General features: G+C 49.2%; 1 protein-coding gene across 29 annotated transcripts in view; it reads left to right on the top strand.

The window, feature by feature from the left end:
- The window catches only part of DHX30 (DExH-box helicase 30), a 31,590-nt gene that overhangs the window by 6,159 nt on the left and 3,083 nt on the right, over positions 1-22,348 (top strand). For 6 of the 29 annotated variants that reach the window (XM_070237798.1, XM_070237812.1, XM_001499616.7 and 3 more), the window contains 9 exons: positions 3,834-3,929; positions 5,029-5,057; positions 10,957-11,087; positions 11,700-11,810; positions 17,204-17,505; positions 18,014-18,134; positions 18,891-19,040; positions 20,882-21,034; positions 21,323-22,159. In XM_070237798.1, coding sequence (XP_070093899.1) covers positions 3,834-3,929; positions 5,029-5,057; positions 10,957-11,087; positions 11,700-11,810; positions 17,204-17,505; positions 18,014-18,134; positions 18,891-19,040; positions 20,882-21,034; positions 21,323-22,159 — 1,930 coding nt within the window. Of the gene's footprint in view, positions 1-3,833; positions 3,930-5,028; positions 5,058-7,192; positions 7,276-8,077; positions 8,256-8,761; positions 9,119-10,956; positions 11,088-11,699; positions 11,811-17,203; positions 17,506-18,013; positions 18,135-18,890; positions 19,041-20,881; positions 21,035-21,322; positions 22,160-22,348 lie in introns of those variants that run through there. The other 23 variants (XM_070237806.1, XM_070237807.1, XM_005600725.4 and 20 more) reach the window with 8 other exon arrangements.

Here is a 22,348-nt window from a genome sequence, read left to right as displayed (position 1 = left end):
TGCGTCCATTCCTTCATGATTTAAGTGGGACAGATCATAGTACCTGCCTCATAAGGTTTTTCAAGGATCAGATGAGTTAATATGTGTAAAGAGCTTAATATAGGGCCTGACACCTGGTAAACTCACAATCCACAGTATTAAGTAACTTCAGGACTTAATAATCAGACATAGTCTGATTTTGAGCCTTGCTTTCGACACAGGTAAAGGTTGTATTTTTACTAACAACCGTTTTATGCTTGAAGGTCTCAGGGAAAGCCATTAATCAGAAAGAGTCACTGCATTGAATAATTTCCTTCAGGCAAACCTGTCTTTTCACAGTTTCCTGACTATAAGGGTGAATGCCCTCTCCTGTCTTCTGAATGCTGGTATCACTTGTGGTTTGCATCATGACCTTGGCAATTGGTCATGTGTGGCTTTGCAATACTTTTATTGTTGATTAGGACTGTTCTTTATCTCTTATGGAGTTTTTATATGTTTCTTTGTTCTTTTTTTTTTTTGAGGAAGATTAGCCCTGAGCTAACTACTGCCAATCCTCCTCATTTTGCTGAGGAAGACTGGCCCTGAGCTAACATCGTGCCCGTCTTCCTCTACTTTATATGTGGGACGCCTGCCACAGCATGGCTTTTGCCAGCGGTGCCATGTCGGCACCTGTGATCCGAACTGGAGAACACTGGGCCGCAGAAGCGGACGTGTGCACTTAACCACTGCGCCACTGGGCTGGCCCCTGTTTCTTTGTTCTTCATGATGAGATTATGAGCTCCCTAGGGTGTCATGAATCTTGAGAGGAAGTGTAACACGGTATAAAGCTTGAGTCAGCTGGCTGAGGTTCAAATCTGGTCCCCACTAACACTAGCAAGATGTTAACTTACTTGATCCTGTTTCCCAGCCCCTATCCTCAGGCGTATAGTGAAGATGAGGGACGATGTAGGGAGAGTGCTTGGCTGTGATCTCTCCCCGGCCCTTAGTCTTTGGTTGGCAGGCCCTTGATAAATGTGAGCAGGTTGACCTATTTGGAGTGCATCGCTGTAGCCAATGTTTTGCTGGAGAGTGGCAGGCTGGCCTCAGCATGTGGTGTGCCGGGTGGCTGCATGGTTGAGCACCTGTTGTGTATGAGATATGAGGGTGGAGACAGCTATGTTTCAGAGATGCTTTCTGGTGCTCAGGGGCTTATAATCAAATGGGATGGGCCATTTGATGGTTCTGAAGGTAATGGCCACAGCAGTTCCCTGCAGCATTGTGGATGGTGGCTCACTGGGTATTGTGGCTACCATCTTTCCTTTTATTTAATTTAACAGAGTTGCCAACACCTCCCAATTAGAATGCTTCTGTGCCTGGTAAGTGACCAGTTATTGCCTTTGCCAGCATCTTAACAGAGGTTTCTTGTCTCTGAGCTGTAATGCCATCACAATCAGGTGACAATGAGCAAGCTGAGTCTTTTACAGTCAGCACAAAACTTTGAAAAATGCTAGATTGGGGCTGGCCCTATGACCAAGTGGTTAAGTTCGCACGCTCTGCTTTGGCGGCCCAGGGTTTCGCCGGTTCAAATCCTCGGCAAGGACATGGCACCACTTGTCAAGCCATGCTGAGGTGGCATCCCACATGCCACAACTAGAAGGACCCACAACTAAAAAATACACAACTATGTACCGGGGGGCTTGGGAGAAAAAGGAAAAATAATATCTTAAGACAAAAACAAAAACAAAAAAACACTAGATCAACAGCAAGAATGTGCAGTTTTTCTCCAGCTCCATGGTCACAAGAGGGCTCAGTGATATTTTGTGGGATTGTAACAGCTTTCCCCCAATTACTGAAATGCTTAATGAAATAATGAATAATTGTCAAATCATTTATTCTTTTTTTTTCACTCCAGCATTCCTGGATATGAATGAGGACCCTCCTCAAACAAGAACAGAGAGATTGAGCTGATCATTTCCAACCTTAGCTTCAAGGCATAGCTGGAATTAGTTCCAAGATAAATCTTGATCCTAGGCACTTTGTTCCGGAAGACCCTACAGGCGTTTCTGCTGTAACACTATATATGTTTTCTGCAAAATTACACACCTATAATATTACAAGAAGGCTTATGGGAAAAGTAGCGTTGAGGCATTACAACTGCAACTTTATGACCAGAGTAGGACAAAAACAGTCATTGGTGCCTGGGAAGATGCTTTGGACCACCAAGGCAGGCAGCACAGTGTGATGCTAAGACTGTACAAAGAGTGTTCTGATGAGAACAGAGTTGGCGGTTGCTGAGGCAATACAGGTGGAAGTGGAGCTCTGAGCCACTGGGGCTGCCATTAAGCAGTGTGTGCAGCTAGGAGTGTCGGGGAGGAGGACCTAAGTACAAGTACTTGCTCCGCCCCCCCAACATTTTATTATGAAAATTATCAAAAATACTGAAATGTGAAGAAATTATATAGTGAACACTCATGTATCCACCACCTTGATTCTTATAGTCAATTTTAGTTTTTTAAAAATATAACTGAAAGGGCTTTTCCTTTTCCTGCTGAAAATTACAATTCTACTTTTTAAAAAAAGTTTTTTTAATGTTTTCTTTTTCTCCCAAAGCCCCCCAGTACATAGTTGTATATTTTTAGTTGTGGGTCCTTCTAGCTGTGGCATGTGGGATGCCGCCTCAGCATGGCTTGATGAGCAGTGCCATGTCCGTGCCCAGGATCCGAACCTGTGAAACCCTGGGCCACTGAAGCGGGGCGCACAAACTGCACCACTCGGCCACGGGTCCAGCCCCTATAATTCCACTCTTGCTTTTTCAATTTCCTTGTCTTAGAAAAATTACATTTGAACCAAGGGTGCTTTCTTTTTACTGATATCATTACCCTGTTTACCAAATCTATATGAGCTCATTTGCATTATAGAAATGGGCAGCACTGTAGCAGAGCAGGCTGTTTCTCAAGTGTGTAGTGTGTGTGGTTGTCTCTCCCTGCTCCTCTCCTGCCCCATTTATTATACCAAAACCAGTGGGGCAGAGAGAGAGAAGAGCTTATGCACCTTTTTCTCCAGACAGTGAGTCTCTGACATTTTCACCATTTAGGTGGTTTTAAAGATTTTGAACATCCCTTATCCATAGATTTCCACCTTTCCATGGAATAATCAGTGAGTGTCTTAATTTTAGTTAATGTCTATCAAAGTTTTGGAACTTAATAAAAATGTATTTTATGGGTCACTGATAAGTAGTATTTAGTCTCCAAATGAGTGGAAATATTTGGGATGGCAAATCATTAAGCTTTAGAAAGAGGGAGAAGGCTGGTAGTGTGGATCTGGTCTTGGTTCTCAGGGAGGACCCTGACTGTTAATTAGTCCCTCTCTTGCCCAGTTCTTAGAGGGAAAGAATAATTTGAGATCTGGTGGCTGAAGTGGCTGTCTGGGGAACCCATAGCAGAGATAGAGATAGCTACCATAAGTGGAAAACAGAGAAGTGGAAGAACCCAGGGTCTTTACATGATGTCTTGACTTTTCAGTTTTCAACTGTTGCACTGTCTCATCCTCACAACTCCAGTCTCTGGTGAAGCACGTGGGATGGGTGTTCAACCCATAGAGGGTGGCCAAGGGAACGAGGAGAGTTTGAGGACTTTTTTGAGAGCCAAGAAAAGTTCTCTACAAGGCTACCATGTATCACACCTATATAAGACAACTGCCTTCTTTCTGTGTGGCATTATCAGCACTGTTTCTTAGAACTGTGTCTGGCTCCAGATGCCATCCATCAGCCCTGCTGCTCAGGGTCCTTCACGGATCCTCTGGGGCGAGCCATTCCAGGGGTCTGTAACTATGAGGGGTGAAAACACGTCACCTTGATGCCCTCTCTCTTTCCCCAGATCGGACCCAGCACAGGCAGCGTCAGTGCAAACTTCCCCCGCCCCGCCTTCCACCCATGTGTGTCAACCCTGCCCCTGGAGGGACCATCTCTCGAGGTAAGGGAGGAGCCTTGCCTCCAGCACCAGCTTGGTCTAGGGTCTGTGGGAAGGTGGGTGGCAGCAGGAGCCCGGGTGCCAGGGCCATGGGCCTCTGGAAAGTGAGTGAGGAGGAGTGGGGTAACAGAGTTGTTGGAGCTCTCAGGGAGAGATCATTGGGAAAGGTCTGGGTTATTTTATGATCCTTGGCCACATGGCTGAGACCCTCTGATCTCCTTGTGTGACCAGGAATAAAGCCTAGGCTCAGTCTGGGTGTTTGGCGCTAGCATGGAGAATCTGCAGGATCTTCTAGGCAGTCCCTGGCCCAATGTGGCTTAGAAAGTGCAGGGCACTTGTAGTAGAGTAACAATAGAGAGCCTCGACTCAGCCCACTGCCCTCCCTCTTGGAGGCTTTGGGGATGTCTGGCAAATCACTTCCCTATCTCCCCCTGGCACCTCAAAGCACTTTACTGACATTAAAATGTGCCTCTCAGTTCATTTGGCAAGGTAGGCTCTCCTTTTGATTGGAGAAAATGTCAGAGCACCCAGATAGGTAGGAGCTCACCTTAGGTCCCTCTGGTACTCAGGGACAGGGCCAGTAATAGGACCTAGGGAAGCACCTCTGTCCTAACTCCTCTCTTCCCTCCGAGTTAGGTCTTTTCCAGGTCTGCTAAGACCAGTGCTCTTGGTGGCCTCTTCCTTATCCTGACAGCTGCCCTTCTCCACCCCACTGGCTGCCTGTTCACACCCCTCCCCCAGTTGCCTGGCACAAGAACACTATTTTAGGTCATAGAGTCTTTGCCTCAAGTAGAGACAGCATGTCCACTTTAGGCTCTGTCTGTAAAGTGCTTTGAAGGTCGAGAGCTCAGGAAGGGTGCGGGGAGCACAGAGCACCTCAGTTTCTGCAGCACATGCTGCTGCCATATGTCCATGCAGTTTCCACATACACCACCCTGCTACAGTGGCCCTGACTACGGACAGCAGCATAGAAATAAGTACTTTTGGCCCCTCTGACCATTTGACTTAGGTATTAAAGAAATGCCACCCCCCTCCCGTTGCCAAAACAAGAGTTGATTGCCCTTTTTTTTTTCTTTCTTAAAATGCCCTGTAACTCGAAAAGGCTGAACGTTAACATTTCCAACATGGCAGGTGAGTGGCTCTGAGAGTGTCAGATGTGCTTTGGCTAAGCTTGAAGATGGTTAGTTGGGATTAACCAGGCAGCACGGCTAGGCAGTGCCTCCTTGAGCACATGCAGAGGAGAAGGCTGCTGCACTTGGGAGGGGCAGCTGGTCCCTGTGGGGCAGCCCAACAGGCCCCGCCCTGTCTTCCCCAGGAGCACAGACTCCTTGAGCCTGATTGTTGCCTTATAGCTGCGCCTGCAAAAGGCATCCATGGGTTTATGTGTCTTTGCCTTCTCTCTCTCTCTCTTTTTTTTAGCTAGAAAGTGTTCTTGTCTCCATTTCTTCATCACAGAAGCAACAGACCTCTTAGTCCACATATGACTGTTGGACCTTTCTGCCATGCTTTCTGATTCCCTCGAGGCTTTCCTGGTGCCTCTGCCCTTAAGAAGAAAGCGTCTGGCAGAAACAGTCTTTCTGGTGTTCAGATAGGAAAACAGGGCTCAGAAAATGGTGGCCACTTGAATAGGTTATAGCACCCATCAAAGTCAGATTTGGGATTGGAAGAAACTATCACCTCCTTTCCCAATCTACCCCAAATTCTACTGCCAACCTCTTACCAAGGCCTCCTTCCAAGGTAAAGGGTGAATAAATTAAGAAACTCACCTCTAAGCCTCACCTGCAAATCTTTCCCACCCACGCAGATCTGAGATGTAGAGCACTGGAAAGCAACATGGGATAACACTCCTTCTCTCAGGATCCTGGGGGCCACAGGACTGGTCTTTCCTGTCCATCCCCTCATGCAGATGTGTTCCCTCTTCTTGATGCGGTGATTTACCTCATGGGACCTTGTGACTTCACATGTGTGGACAGGAAGGCCATGAGGATGGGTAGGGTGGGCAGGGTGGCCACTCGGCCCCTGTCGTTCTCCTTACCTTTCTCATTGCAACCAAGTGGACTATTTCTTGCCATTTTGACCATCCATACAATATCTAACTATGGTTGAATTGACAGAAAGTTGGCCAAGACCACTGGTTTCTTCAGGTATCGGTGGTCCCTCTCATTTTCCCTCCAGAAGTTCTGTGGTCTGCCCAAAGTCTGGACTATCTTAGGCTTCCTCCTATTTCTTTTTCCCATGGCCTTCAAAGTTTAGAATCCTAAAATCCTCCGGTGTATTCAGCAGATCCTTTACACTTTGATTCCGTGCTGCTAGGTGTCATTTAGTACCGGATGTCGTGCTTGAGCTAGAAGTGAATGGAGAGATCTCTGAGCCAGTAAACCCTTTCTTTTTTCAGAATTTTCCTCCTTTTTCACAGGCAAAGGAGTCAACTTTCTCTCTCCAAAGGATGGAGAGTGGAGGAGAAGGCTTAATGCTGGAGGAAAGGAAGGGGAGCATGCCTGAGCCCCCTGACTTCCCTCAAGGTCCTCTACGGTGGGAGTCAGCAAACTTTCTTTAAGGCCGGAGAGTGAATATTCTAGGCTATGCAGGCCATATGGTTTCTCTGCCATTATAGTGTGAAAATAGATAATACATAAACAAATGAGCATGGCTATGTTCCAATAAAAGTTTATTTATAAAAATAGGCAGTGGGCGGATTTGGTCTGCAGGCTATAGTTTGGCAACCCCTGCTCTAGACCAGTGGGGAGACGATTACAGAACCAGAAGGGTTTCAAGAGCTGCTATAGGAACTGCCCTCATTTTAAAGAGGCAATGAGGTTTGCAGAGGTGAAATATTTGCTCAAGGTGATACCAGCTGTTAGAGCCCAGATGAAGTAAATGAAATAGGAAAAGGGGATAGGCTCCCTGAGAACCAACTAGTTTGTTGACATTAGCTGATGGGTTTTTTTTACATAAAATTTTAAACATCTGTTCCAAATATGTTTTCTAAAACAGAGAAAATAGTACAATGAACCTGCAAATATCTGTCACCCAGCTTGAACAGTTAACAACTCATGGCTAATCTTGCTTTGTGTATATCACTCCGCTTTGGCCTTTCTGGAAGCAGATCCATGAAATGATAGCTTTTCAACCTTAGCTTGACTAAGTAGCTAAAACTAAGTAGCTGTCAGAGCAGAGTGCTATACTGAGGGCTTCCTGATGCACCATGACAGGCGCAGGCTGTTTTCCAGGCAGGGTCTTTTCATCTAGGCTGTTGTCTCCTTCAGCTTTCGGACACCACAATTTTCAAAACTTGGCCTCAGCCAGTGCTGCCACTACCAGGCTTGATAAGCTTCTGGATTCTTTTGAGGTAATTTGGGCTGCTAACAATCCTTGAGAACTACTGAAGCTGAATGTATTCCTCAGCTTTTGGCAAATTAAAGTGCTACTTGGCCAAATTCAAAGCCCTTGGAGATTCACGTTCTGCCCCATGGGTCTTGCCATACCAATATGGATGATCTGGGTTGGGGTGTTTGATATAGATGGTGGTATCCCCTTGTGTGAGGTCAGTTCATTGCTGCCAAGGACACCTTCCATTTTGCCCCTTTCCTGGTAAAAACCCACTGAGGAGAAAATCGAGGAGCAGGAGTTGAAGCTGCCCTGCCCTGCCCTGGGTCTTTCTCCCAGTGACCTGTCCCCTGTTGTCTGAGACCTTAGAGGACAGTGGCTTCTCTAACAGAGCACTTTGCAAAGCTGCCTTCCAAACATCCCAGTTTATGCTGACCACAGCCATAACAAATTGGAGGAGCAAGTTTGTCCTGATTTTCCCAATTGATGAAATTGCCCAAGGTTCACAGCTGGCAAGTGGTAGAATTGGGAATAAGCCTAAGTATTAGGACTCAAATCCTGTGTTCTTGCCATAGGCCTGCAGTTCTCAGATGTGGTCCCAGACCAGCAACCTCAGTATCATTTGGGCACTTGTTAAAAATGCAGGTTCTTGAGCCCCACTCCAGACCTAATAAATAAACTCGGGGGTGGCTCCCAGCAATGTTTTCACAAGCTCTCCAAGGGATCATTGGAGTCGGATCTAGAATTATAAAACACACAAAACCCTCCCTCCCAGCTTACCCTCAACTGCACTGCCAACCTCTGACCAAGGCCTCCTTTCAAAGGACTGAGACCTTGAGGCCCCTTGCTGTCGTTGTCACTGCCCCAGCATGCAGATTCATCCTGATTCCCAGCTTACCCAAAGCCGCGCTTCTCAGTGCCATAACAGGCAGAAGAGGAATGGGCCTGGCAAGAATCCAAGCATGGTAGTTTGGAAACAGAATCTACCTGCCTTTCAAACAAGTAAGGAGCATTAGCTTCAGACTCTCACTGCTGGACCAGCACAGTTCTTGGGCACAGTGTCCAAGTCGGGTATTTTTCACCTGTGACTCCAGCCCCGGGGATTAAATCTGGTCTGCTTGTGTTCAAGAAGTCTTCCCTGTCCTGGCTCCAGATTCTTCACTATGTTTACTTTGTAAGCCATTAAATGCGATGGGGGTGCCCCAGTTTAGCAATTATCTTACAACTGTGGGGGCTGGAGTCCAGGCCACTCTGTCAGGGTATGTGACAGGTATTTACCAGCAATCGGTAGGACCTAGAGGGAACTTTATTTCCTTGAATGGATGTTGAGCTAAGGCCTGCACTATTTCCCAAGAAATCCCATTCCCTTTTCCTGCCTCAGATTCAGATGAGGAGTCTGTGGGTTTAGTTTTACTGGGGGAGTGATTTCAGCAGGGTCCCAGCCCGGGGCCCGGCCTGCCCACCGGTTGACTGGAGCCTGGGGTTGCTGGAGGCCTTGGTCTGTGCGAGGCTGGAGCCAGGCAGCCCCGGCCATCTCAGGTCGCCCCCACCCCGGGTCCGCCCATCCGGCAGGGGGCGCGCAGCGCTCGGGCCGCCCGCTCCGCCCTTCTACCATGTGCCTGCCGGCTCCGGGGCTGCTGGGGCCGGCGGGAGCGCGATGGCGGCCGCCAGGAGGCTCATGGCCCTGGCCGCCGGCGTTTCTCCGCGCCTGCGGCCGCCGGGTCCCCACACCACCGGGCGACAGGGACGCTCGCGCGGCCTCTCATTAGGCTGCGCCCGCCCCGACTGCACCAAGGAGGCCGCTGAGACCGAGGCGGGGGCGGCCCCCGGCGGGCCCGGGGAAGGCGACGGAAGCATGGTAAACGGTGAGGGCTGTGGCAGGCGCGGCCAAGCCGCGACGCCCTTGACTCCTGGGGATGGCAGAGCCACGGGCGTGGGCCGGGGCCCTCTCCCCGATAGTGGCCGAGACCGCCGTCCGCTGGCGGGCCGCAGCCCTGCTGTTGTAAAACTGAGTGTGGTACGGGCCCAAATGGACCCCGAGCGTGGAGGTTCTGGGGCTGGAGCGCCTGCACTTGGCAAGAATAGGTGAGAGGTGTGGCACCTCGAGAGAGTGGGGGAAAACAGGTAAAAGTCCAACTCCTGCCAGGATGGGTGGTCAATGGTTAGAGGGTCAAGGGTAAGCACAGCCTCACCAGTGTGGGAAAGAGCCCAAAATACACCTGGGACTTGAGGATCTCAAATAAAGATGGAATGATTGCTCTAGTGGACCCCAGAGCTGTGCGTCTTGAAGGTTGCAGCGAATGAAACTGAGGAGTGCATCCCTGCCCATCAAGGTTGCATAGAACCGGCGCTCCCTGTGCTATAGAGCTGGAGGGAGTACTAGTTCACATTTGTAGTTTTATCTATAGGTCTAATTACTTAAACTTGGGTCGCTCAGTGGGATAAAACCCCTTTGAGTCTACTTAGATACTGTTTCTTAACTGCTTGGTTCTTAGTTGCATTATAAGTTATCATTTAGAGGGAGACAGAGGCAGGCAGAATCCTCCCTCCTAGCCAGTTGATGTAGGAGTCTGCCCCCAAGGAAGCAGTCTCAACCCAGACAGCAGGGTTACATCAGAATTCCTGGAGGAGCTTTTTCAAAATACAGAGCCTTCCCCAACATCACCACCATTCTCAAGTGCCCTGTGATGAACAGTGTGTCCAGTGCTGTGCAAAAGCTCCCTAGGTGATTTATGATTGATGCATGCAGGTTCACGTGTGCATATATGTACTCCCTACAGATTCCTTTTGGGAGCTGGTTTAAAGTTGAGTATAATGCCAGAGAGTGTGAGTGGAGAATGAAAAGGCTTCCCATCTCTTTCTCTAGTCTCTGACCCTGCATCTCTTGAAGGGCCACTCTGGTGCTGTGGGACCCTTCCTTCTGTTTTTAGCTGCTCCCAGCAGGCTTCTTCATGGTCTGGCTAAGCCCTGTGTCTGGCACAAGCTGCCTCTGGGTGGACATTTCACCCATTTCTGCTCTAGGATTGATCCAAAGCACAAGTGAAAAAAAGTGAGATGCCTCTCATGGTGTCTGATGCATCCTGCCTCCACTTGACTCCAGCAGACTTGGGTGAGGAATAGCTCATGCCTGTGTCTCAGCTGTGGAGGTCTCCATTCAGTGTTCCTACACATAACCAGGCTCTCGGGAGGCCTTTTGCAGGGTGCTGAGGTACACCTGAGAACTGGGGCCTGGTGTTCAGACTCTGGAACCAGTCCTCCCTTTTGTGTGTCTTTTATTTTAGAGAGACCTTGCGTTGTCTTGATCTCCAGTTTGTGTGTGTGGTAGATTTTTGGTGTTTTTTGTTGTTGTTGTTGTTAGTGCCTTCTTTCAGACATCAAACTGGGGGAGTTTGTTGTCATCTGGGCTTCTGTAGCTGATGTATTAAATTAGGTGCTCGGGTGGGGGAGAGGATGCTGTCTGGTTCCTTCTGTGGTGTGTAGGTCATTGGCCCTTCTTCAGGAGATGGTCGTGCAGGTGGGTCTACCTCACTGTCCCCTGTAAGCCCTGAAGCCATTCCTCTATCCTTTGCTAAGATGCTCCTGGGTTGTTTGGGGTCATGAGCCAACATCCTCAGTATCTAGTCCAGGGTTGCCTTGATTCATACCCCATGGAGTTTTTAAAAGAAAGAGAACAACTATAATGCTTTTCTTCTTATTTTCTTAGCTTCTAGGGACCTATTAAAAGAGTTTCCACAGCCCAAAAACCTTCTCAACAGTGTGATTGGAAGGGCCCTTGGCATCTCACATGCAAAAGACAAACTGGTCTACGTACACACAAATGGGCCGAAGAAAAAGGTAACTGCTGGTGGCAGGGAGCCGTGTTTGTCTGACTCTCAGGAAGGAAACTGGGTGCCCTTTTCTCCTTCAGATTTCTTTGTCAAAGAGGCCATAGAGTGGATTTTCTGAACTGAAAATGGTCAACAGAGAATCTCAGAGCAAGGCTAGGTTTGAAGGAGAGCCTGGGTTAAGGAAAGGGAACACAGGGCAGGTGAAATGAGGAGTTGTCATCTTGTGTAAGACAGGTCTCTGCACTGATCCCTAGTTTTGGTCCCGTGTTGACTAACTGGAACTGCGGAAGGTTAGAATTGACAATGTGAATTCCTGCTCCTAGAGTCTTGTAGGTCCTGGGACTCACAGAAGCTTGCAGGCAAACCATTTCGAAGGAAGATTTTTAACTTTAAAGATGGGTCCCACCTTGCCCTCTGGCTAGAACATGGCACTCTGAAGAAGCAAAATGACTTGAGTTGGGACAAATGGCTGAGTTAGAGCCTTACACGTTGTTAACGATGGGGTTGGGGTTCTGTCCTGCAGTCAGCTCCACAGCTTTGCTGTTGATTGTCCATGTGATTTGCAACAACTTTGCAGTCTGGAGAGGCAAGGGCCCTGATTCTCTCTTCTCCTCCCCAGAAAGTCACCCTCCACATAAAGTGGCCCAAGAGCGTGGAGGTAGAAGGCTATGGCAGCAAGAAGATCGACGCTGAGCGGCAGGCTGCAGCTGCGGCCTGCCAGCTGTTCAAGGTGACCCTCCCCTGCCCTTCTGCGTAGTGGAAGCCGTACAGACCTCCCTCTTGGGAAACTCCTTGCCTCTTGCACTGATGGTCTCTCTGGTGCTAGGTGCATCTAGGTAGAGGTTGACAGGGTGTTCAACCCCCACCTGTCCTGAGCCCTTCCCACCTTGTGGTTTCTTTCTTGTTTTTCAGCCAGTGAGGGAATAGATTTTTTTTTCCTACTGTAGTTATCTACTTTCTGCAGTTTAAAAACCACAGAGAAGAACCCCTTTATGAAAAATACTCTCTCTGTATAGCACCAAAGATATACTTCTGTTTTGATTTTTGTTTTTCTTTCCTCATTGTTTCATGTGAGTTTTTCTCTATAGCCACATGGTCATTTTACTTGTGATGGAAGCATGATACTCATTTCTCTCACTTCCCAGTGGTTAGGCATGAGTTGCCTTCAAGTTTTTGTTTACCCAGCGTTTACTAGACCTTCAGTGTTGCTCCTTGACCTTTCTCTCTATCCCTAATTGACTCCCTTCGTGGCTGTGCCAACCTTGAATTTTCCTCAGGTCCCTAGGTCTTCATCTCTGCTCTGATAAGGACAAAGCTATAAGAAGTATATTCGTTCAGCTTCTCTCCCACTCATGGTCTCCAGGCCTTCACTGCCCCTGCCTCCTTCCTGCGTCTGAGGAGGAAGGTCCTTCCTATCTTGGGCCCCTGCACCACTCTTCTCTTTTCTCTGTCCCTTTTCTGTGTCTTTTCTCTATCCCCTCTTCCACACTTTAATTTAATTTTCAGATCCTTCCTCTTCTGATTCTTTTCTGTAGGCTTCAGAAATAGTTCAGGGCCTCGCCTGGTGGCGTGGTGGTTAAGTTTGCACACTCTGCTTTGGCAGCCTGGGGTTTGTGGTTTTGGATCCCAGGTGTGGACCTACACACCGCTTGTCAAGCTGTGCTGTGGTGGCATCCCACATACAAAATAGAGGAGGATTAGTACGGATCTTAGTTCAGAGCCAATCTTCCTCATAAAAAATAAGTAAATAAATAAAAATTTTAAAGAAATTAAGAAAAAACCTTCAGTGTTCTGATCCCTCCCCTCATTTCTTCTGCAAACAGCTCTCTGTGCTTTGGGTTTGCATTTTCTCTACCCCAGTGTCGTGGCTGCTGCCTTGATTACTGGTTAATTTCACATTGTGCAGTGCCTGACAGGTAGCTGTGGTCCCCAGATGATTGTTGACTGAATGGAGCAATGCTTTGCCAGGCTTATCAGCCTCTTCTTGGGCCTTGTTCTGCTCAGATGTTCTGTGGCTTTGGCACTGCCAGGTATCTCTTCCTCAGCCCCTGGGTTACCTCTCCTTCTCCTTCTCTTTGGGTCACTCCAAGCTCCTCTTCCTCTCCCAACATCTAAAAACATCTCTTTTTTCTCTACCCTTTCCCTCTGGGGAAATCTCTCTTAAAGTTCAACCATCCTTTCTGTGTGTGTTTTTTTTTTTTTTTGATGAAGATTAACCCTGAGCTAATTACTGCCAGTCCTCCTCTTTTTGCTGAGGAAGCCTGGCCCTGAGCTAACATCGTGCCCATCTTCCTCTACTTTTTATGTGGAACGCCTACCACAGCATGGCATGCCAGGCGGTGCCATGTCTGTACCCAGGATCCAAACCGGCAAACCCCAGGCCGCCGAGAAGCAGAACGTGCAAACTTAACCACTGTGCCACTGGGCCCGCCCTCCTTTCTGTGTTTAATGCCTTTAGAAATCTCCATCTCCCATTGAGTAGCTCTACTTCAGGGGTTCTCTACTGGGGGGGATTTTGCCCCCTCCCCCCCCCCCGGGAATATTTGGCAATGCCTAGAGACATTTTTGGTGGCCACAGCTGGAGGAGTGCTGCTGGCATGAAGCCAAGGATGCTTATAAACATCCTACAACGCACAGGACAGCCCCCCCACAACAAAGAATTACCTGGCTCCAAATGTCAGTAGTGCCGAGGGTGAGAAATTCTCCTCCACTTGGGAATTTGAAGGCACTTTAAACCCAGCCTGTGTGCAGTGCATCAGGATCATATTCCTGTCTAGCCATTTCTCTGTTTCCTGTCTATGCTCAGCCTTTTTTGTTTTTTGTGGTTAATTGTAAAATACACAAAATATAAAATTTACCATATTAACCTTTTTTTTTTAAGATTTTTAAATTTTTCCCTTTTCTCCCCAAAGCCCCCCCGGTACACAGTTGTATATTTTTAGTTGTGGGTCCTTCTCGCTGTGGCAAGTGGGACGCCACCTCCGCATGGCTCGATGAGCGGTGCCGTGTCCGTGCCCAGGATCTGAATTGACGAAATCCTAGGCCGCCAAAGTAGAGTGTATGATCTTAACCATTCAGCCATGGGGCCGGCCCCTTAACCATTTTTAGGTGTCTAGTTCAGTAGTATTAAGCATGGTCACATTATTGTACACCTGATTTCCAGAACTTTTCCATCTTGCAAACTGAAACTGTAACCAACTCCCCATTTTCTTCCCTTCCCTTGGTAACCATGGTTCTACTTTCTGTCTCTGATTTTGGCTACTCTAAGTACTTCGTATGAGTGGAATCATACAGTATTTGTCTTTTTGTGACTGGCTTATTTCACTTAGCATAATGTCATCAAAGTTCATCCATATTGTAGCACATGTCAGAATTTATCTCCTTTTTAAAGGCTGAATAATATTCCATTGTATGTGTATACCACATTTTGCCTATCCATTTGTCCATCGATGGATGCTTGGATTGCTTCCACCTTTTAGTTGTTGTAGATAATGCTGCTGTGAACATGGGTTTACAGATATGTCTTTGAGACCCTGCTTTCAATTCCCAGAAGTAGAATTGCTGGATCATATGGTAATTTCTATTCTTAATTTTTTGAGGAACTGCCCTACTGTTTTCCACAGTGGCTGCACCATTTTATATTCCTACCAACAGTGCACAAGGGTTCCACTTTCTCCATATCCTCACCAACACTTGTTTTCTGGGTTTTTTTCCTTTTTTTTGATAGTAACTATCCTAATGGGTATGAGGTGGCATCTCATTGTAATTTTGATTTGCATTTTCTTAATGACTAGTGGTGTTTAGCATCTTTTCATCTGTTTATTGACCACATATCTTCTTTGGAAAAATGTCTATTCAAGTTCTTTGTCCATTGTTTAATCAGGTCTTTTTGTTGTTGAGTTATAAGAGTTCTTTATATATTCTGGAGCTGATAGCCTTTTCATTCCCCAATATCTGTACACATGGTTCTTCAGCTCTTCCCTTTCCCCCTAAAACCAGATGTGGTTCTTAAGCATTGCCCTCGTGCTTACAAAGGTAACTGGAAGTGCTCTTAGAGCAGCCACAGCCTAGGGGGAGGCGCCCACATGTGGAAGCTTCCTTCTTCTTGAGGAATGAGTAGAAGTTTACCAGGGCCCAGGGATGGAGCAGGGCGCTCCAGACACAGGGCACAGAGGCATGGAACCCGGCTGTATGTGAGCAACTGCAAGGAGTGTGAGCATGGGTCTGAGTGCTTGGTGATGGTAGGGACAGGTAGGGAGGGGCCAGCACACCAAGGCCTTAGATGTCACAGGGAGGAATTTTTATTTGATCCGGTGGATGCTGGGTCTACTGACTGGTGGTAATTGTTAGAATGACACAGCCAAATTTTCTTTTAAGAGTAGTCACCAACAGGAGTGGGATTGGGCAAGATCAGAGATGGGGACACTGGATAGGTGAGAACGCCAGTATCGGCAGTGGAGGAGGTGACTTCAGGATGTATTAAAGAGATTTTGAAAAGACAGTGACTGGTCAGATGGAGGAGGAGAGAGGAAGAGTGGGTTAGTGGAGAAGCATGAGCCAGCACGGGGGGCTCTGAAGGGAAGTGGGTTAGGGTGGGCTTTGTATGGAGGGAACAGTAGTAGCCAGCAGGTCAGGTATTCAGGGGTATTCGTCAGGAACAGCATGAGCCGGGGGGGTGAGTGAGTGTAAGGCAGGAGGGAAAATCATGCTGTCCTGCTGGGACAGGGGAAAGATGCTGTGTTTGTTTTCTATATAATCACATACATCCTTGTAAACAGTGAGGCAGTGATGGCAGAAGCACCAGGCACCCGTTCTGCCCTGTCCTGAGTGGCTGTGGCTCTGTGTGTGTGGATGTTTGTGGGTGTGCCCTCCTCCCCTCTCTCTGTCACAGAATCCTGCTGTTCTCATGCATCTGTTCTTCCACGTGAACTTTAGAATCAGTTTGTCAAATGCCCAAGAAGCCTATCCAGACTTTAGAATTATGTTAATTCATGGATTAATTTAGGACTCTTTTGTCTTCTCACACATAAAAGTTTTATCATTTAGGAACATATGTCTCTCTGAATTTATCTCCTTTGCCAAGTTTTGTATTAAAAAAAATTACAAATCTGTACCTTTCTTAAGTTCATGTTAGGTAGGTTATGATTTCTGTTGCTGTTGTGAATAGAATTTTTTTAAATTACGTTTTTTAATTATAGTTGGTTATTTCGGAAACCTGAGAAGAGAGTTGTAAGAAGGAAGGGCATGGTCGCTCCTCAGCTTGTCACAAGTCAGGTGGGGCTCAAGCCTCACTAGAGAGGTGCCTGGACTCTAGCACCTGTCGTCCGCTGTCATGTGGCCATAACGTCAGAAACCCAGTTAACGCGTCCGTGTCTTTCCTGTGTCACTTTTACCTCTCCCAACTTGAATTCCAGTAGCGTGTGCCTTATTCATACTCTGCTCCTTGTTCTAGCTTTTCACTTACTTTCTTGGTCCTTAGACCCTAGTCGTCTGCGTTTCTGTTCTGCCTCTTGGATTCGGAGCTTCTTGAGGGCAGGGACCAGGTCTCATCTCTAAAGATGGTGCTCAGGGTGGTCAGCTTGTGGTTTTGTATGTGCTAGAGACTCAGCATATGTTTGGATATTTTCTCTAGAAAAGAATGAAGTTATAACACATCTTAAAATAACATTTTTGTATAAATGGCTTTAAAAGTGTTTTAAGTTACTTCTAGAACATGTTCCCAGCGTAAGATTCTTAGGTCAGAAGGTATATCTGTTTTATGGTGTAGGCTTCATATTTTCTAATTGCTGTATTCACTGAAGCTTCCTAGATCGTTTTGTAAATGTATCTGCTTCCCTCTTACTCTGGGGTGGGTTTGTGTGTGTGTGTGTGTGTGTGTGTGTGTGTGTGTGTGTGTTTTGTCTAATAGGTGTAAGAATTTACCTTGTCATTTTCATCTGTCAAAGCTAGACATGTGAAGTGCTGTCTCTGTGCCCAGTCCCTGCCTAGTGGCTGAGGTGGGTAGACAGGTGAAAAAGTGTGGCTCCTGCATATGAGGGACTTATGGTGTAACTGAGCAGGTTCCAGGCAAACTGAGATGTGAGGATGTTATGGACCCTCACAATGGCCCTTTCCTCCCCCCAGGGTTGGGGGCTCCTGGGCCCCCGGAACGAGCTATTTGATGCAGCCAAATATCGTGTGCTAGCCGATCGCTTTGGCTCTCCGGCTGATAGCTGGTGGCGTCCAGAACCCACCATGCCACCCACTTCCTGGAGGCAGCTGAATCCTGAGAGCATCCGGCCAGGGGGACCTGGGGGCCTCTCCCGCTCCTTGGGCCGGGAGGAAGAGGAGGATGAGGAAGAAGAGCTAGAAGAGGGGACCATTGATGTCACTGACTTCCTGTCCATGACCCAGCAGGACTCCCACACCCCACTCAGGGACTCGAGGTACAGCTGGAGGCAGAGGATGCAGGAGAAGCTGCTTGCATCTTTACATGGGGATGGGGGGATGTTCCCTGGGAGCCGTCTCTGAGAGGGGAAGGCCCTGCCCCACATCTCATCCTGCAGGTCCCATTGTTTATTGGTATATCTGCCTATTCTTGGGGAGAGCCAGCTGTGGTCTTGTACTGTGTAGCTGGGCTTTTGCAAAACAGCAGCATGGACCCTCCCTCCAGCTCACACTCAGGTCCCTCAGAGGCCCAGCAACTGCTTTGCCAGCCCCCTGCCCCTGCCCTCTGCTCTCTTGTCTGTTGGGGGAACTGAGGGAGCATTAGCTATGCTGTGTGTCTGTGACAGGATCACAGACAAGCAAAGATGCCCAGCCTGCTGTCTCTTTTATGCTTCCTGGCTGCCTGCTGCAACAACGCAGCGTCCTAGCCCCTGGGTCTCAGAGCCTGAGGTGGAATTGTCCCAGGAAGAAATAGAGCTTTTTCACCTAAGCTTTTGGTCCTCCCAGGGGGGGTTCCTTTGAAATGACAGACGACGACAGTGCTATTAGGGCTCTGACCCAGTTTCCGCTTCCTAAGAACCTTCTGGCCAAGGTGATTCAGATAGCGACATCATCCTCCACAGCTAAGGTGAGTTGGGTCTCCTAGAAGTGTGTGGGTGGGGAGCTGGCTTGGTCATGTCTGGTTTTCCCCAAGACCAGCTGGAAGGGAAACTACAGGTGTGTGGAGGGGCTGAGGATACCTGTTCCCCCAGCCCACACCTAGGCCAGTTGGGGGAGCTCAGGGTCCTTGGAAGGTGAAGAGGGTGAAGCAGCAGGGACAGAATGGAAATCAAAACACAGGAGGACAGGGAGCGGGCTGGGGACTGTAGGAGTGGAAGACCCATATCTGTTCAAGGATGGTGGGCAGGAATGGAGGGGGTCGGGATGTGGGCAGCTGTCTTGCTGGGCTGTGAGTTCATCTTTGCTGCCAGGCTGAGGGGCTTTGGTTAGGCAGGGCTTCTCTCCAGGTGCAAGCCTTTTTGCTCCCCCAGGATGTACCTGGTTTTTAGCTCATGCTGACAGCTTCAGCCCACAGCTGCTACCACACCTGTTTGCCTTGAAGGTGCTGAGAGGACAGTGGGCTAAGAGGGGAGGTAGTGGCATTGCCCACCGGCTGTCTTCTGCTGTGAAATTGTAGTAGAGCAAAAGCCAGCCCAGGACTGAGGAGCTGCAGTCCCATAGGGGCTTGCTTCTGCCTCTACAGGGCTACTTCTTGTGTGGCTGTTGTTTGGCACCTGCTGAGATGGGGGTTAATGCCATCTCTGGGTTCCTTGGCATTCTGAGAATGCCACAGATGTTTTCAATCCCAGCAATTTTATAGCTGTCTCTCTTGCCTTCTTTGTAGAACCTCATGCAGTTCCATACTGTGGGTACCAAGACCAAGCTGTCTACTCTCACCCTGCTCTGGCCTTGTCCCATGACCTTTGTTGCCAAAGGGCGCCGCAAAGCAGAGGCTGAGAATAAGGCAGCAGCCTTGGCCTGCAAGAAACTAAAGGTGAGTCCAGGAAGGTCCCTGGTATGATACGTTAGATCTAGTCTTGGAGCTCCCTGCTACCTTTGGCAAATTGATCCACTTTTCCAGGAAATGAAATCCACCACACCAGGCCCTGGCCTGGACGCAAAAGTAACTGGTGCCAACCCTTGCTCGTGAGGCTGTGTGGCTGCTGTTTCCAGGACTTCCTCACGGTCCCTCTGGCGGTGCTTTGCCTGTGAGGTCAGCCTTTTCAGCACTGTTGGCCAGAACCTGGGTGAGGCCGGGAGGAGACTTGTTCATCACTCTGAATGGCATAAAGCTGGAGGAATGGTGCCCGTGTTGAGTGGCAGACTCAGTGTGTCTGGAAAAATCTTCATAACCTGGGCTTTGTGGCCAAAACTAATAATACGATGTTTATCTGGGATGAAGGTTGAAGAAGCACTCAACCCCAGGGTGAAAGCAATCTGGCCTACAGCTGACAGCTCCCTCAGAGAGGCTTGGCGGTCACCTGATTCCCCAGCGGTGGGAGTCAGCATTGTGGTGAGACTCTCTGAGAAGTTAGTAATCTCAACCCATGTCAGTAGAGGTTTAGTTTGCAGAACAAGAGAAGAGAGAGGCCCTGCTTTACTCTGAACAGTCAAGTATACCTTTGGTGTGTGTGGCTCTGGGAACTGCATTTTAGATACAGCTGATGGTGAGAGGTGACGAGAGCCTGGAGAGTAGACAAGGGCTGGGGACAGGTAAGTGGCGAGATACAAGAGGGAGTGGATGTGTTACCTGGGGCTCAAGAGGGCAGAGCTAGCGCTAATTGGGAGAACTTTGAGGAAGTTTGAGTTTTAGCTTGATAGACACAAGCACTGATGATCACAAGCCCCTCAGCATGGCAGAGGCCTATCTCAGGAAAGAGCGAGCATCTGGTTGGTGGCAGTGTTCAGAGAACAGCTGGCTGGCCACTTGTCAGAGAGACTGCAGGTGCATTCTCACAGTCCTGCGAAAGGGTGGAAGCTTCTGCTGCAGCAAGGTGGCTGTGTCAGCACCTCCTGTGCTCCAGGGACTAACTTGAGGTCTGCCAGGAAGCCAGAGGAAGGGGAGGCTGGTCCCTGCAGCAGTCGACTTCTTGAAGGAGGGAATGTTTGATCTGGGTGTGTAGAGAGAGCGGAATCCAGACATTATAGGTGACGGGAACCCAAGAAGGGAAGAATGACTGGTTTTACACACCTGTCTGAGGTGTGTAAAAAAACAAAACATTGTTTTCTTGCCTTGTTTTCTCTCTGGTGAGGTGGCTTTGGGCACGTGGGGAAATAAGATGCAGCGTTTCCCTTCCAGTGGCTTATTTTATCAAGTTGCAGAAATGGATACTTAGAGGAATTCCGTGCATATGTGTATGGTGGGGTCACCGATAGAATGGTTGCCGGGATGGGCTTTGGTGAGGCAGTGAAGGCAGAGGGAGCCTGTGAGGCATATTCTGGGGTCGTTAAGGGCCTGGCCCACCTATCTTAGAGGTCCATGCTGGGAATTCGTGGAGATCAGATTAGGCTGTTGTGGGGGCTGCAGCTGCTCAGGGAGCGGTTTCTCAGGTACACCCCCCACCCCCGACCCCCCAGGCAGGTATGGTGCTGTTCTACTTGAACATGTCGGGTCTTGCTTTTCTTTAATTAAACTACTTAATTTTTTTTCTTTTTGGTGGAGATTTACATTTTCCTGGTTCCTAATTTCTCCCTCATGTGCCATGTCAGTCAAAAACCAAAATCTCTTAGAACAGAGCTTGCCCTGCAGGACTTCTCTCTGGAGCTCCTGAGCCTGTCTGGGCCAGTTCTGGGGAAGCGGAGCTATAGACTGAGCTGTACGTGTTCCCTCTGCAGAGCCTGGGCCTGGTGGACCGGAACAACGAGCCGCTTACCCACGCCATGTATAACCTGGCCTCCTTGCGCGAACTGGGTGAGACCCAGCGCCGGCCATGTACCATCCAGGTGCCCGAGCCCATCCTCCGCAAGATAGAGACCTTCCTGAACCATGTAAGAGAATCCCCCCACCTGCTTCCCTCTTCTCCAGACTGAAAGCCTCCCCCTGTAACAGTCAGCAGTAACTCCCCTTTTTCCCCACTGAGGATGGAGCCTGGGTGCACCCTTGCCCTGAGCAGCCCAGTCTTGCCCGCAGAGGTCCCAGGGCAGTCATAGACTGAGTCCTGCCCAGCGGCTTGGCCCATAGCACCTGGCCCAAGTGATCATGTGGCAGGGCTGGTTGTGAGTTAATGAGAAGGTTATTTCTCTTTCACTATTTTGCTTGCCTCTCCTGTCTTTTAGTACCCTGTGGACAGTTCGTGGATCTCCCCAGAGCTGCGGCTGCAGAGTGATGACATCTTGCCCTTGGGCAAGGACTCAGGGCCCTTGAGTGACCCTATCACAGGCAAGCCCTACATGCCCCTATCAGAAGCAGAGGAGGTGCGTCTGAGCCAGAGCCTGCTGGAGCTGTGGCGGCGGCGAGGGCCAGTCTGGCAGGAGGCCCCCCAGCTCCCTGTTGACCCACATCGGGACACCATCCTCAATGCCATTGAGCAGCACCCGGTGGTGGTCATCTCTGGGGACACAGGCTGTGGGAAGACCACACGGATCCCCCAGCTACTGCTGGAGCGCTATGTGACAGAGGGCCGCGGGGCCCGCTGCAATGTGATCATCACCCAGCCACGCCGCATCTCGGCTGTGTCCGTGGCACAGCGGGTCAGCCATGAACTGGGACCCTCCCTGCGCCGGAACGTGGGCTTCCAGGTGCGGTTGGAAAGCAAGCCCCCAGCCCGAGGCGGGGCTCTGCTTTTCTGCACTGTGGGGATCTTGCTGCGGAAGCTGCAAAGCAACCCTAGCCTGGAGGGCGTGAGCCACGTCATTGTGGACGAGGTACACGAGCGGGACGTGAACACAGACTTCCTGCTGATTCTGCTCAAGGGCCTGCAGCGGCTCAACCCAGCCCTGCGGCTGGTGCTCATGAGTGCCACAGGCGATAATGAGCGTTTCTCCCGCTACTTTGGTGGGTGCCCTGTCATCAAGGTGCCAGGCTTCATGTATCCTGTCAAGGAGCACTACCTGGAGGACATCCTGGCCAAGCTAGGCAAGCACCAGTATCCGCACCGGCACCGGCACCATGAGGTGAGGGGACGCGCCTGCCCCCTCCTGCCCAGGGCTCCTGGCCTTTCCTCCATGGATTCCCATCCTCCCTATACTTGTGGCTTGGTGCCTTCCCCAAGCCTCAGTTTCCTTGATAGAAATGGGAACGATCAGGTTGGCTTGACAAGGGTGTGGTGAGGGTTGGAGGTGACGTGATGTGCTGAGTACCTC

Source organism: Equus caballus, chromosome 16 (assembly GCF_041296265.1).
Source record: "Equus caballus isolate H_3958 breed thoroughbred chromosome 16, TB-T2T, whole genome shotgun sequence".
NCBI lineage: Eukaryota > Metazoa > Chordata > Mammalia > Perissodactyla > Equidae > Equus > Equus caballus.
This window is presented reverse-complemented; position numbering and strand designations above follow the sequence as displayed.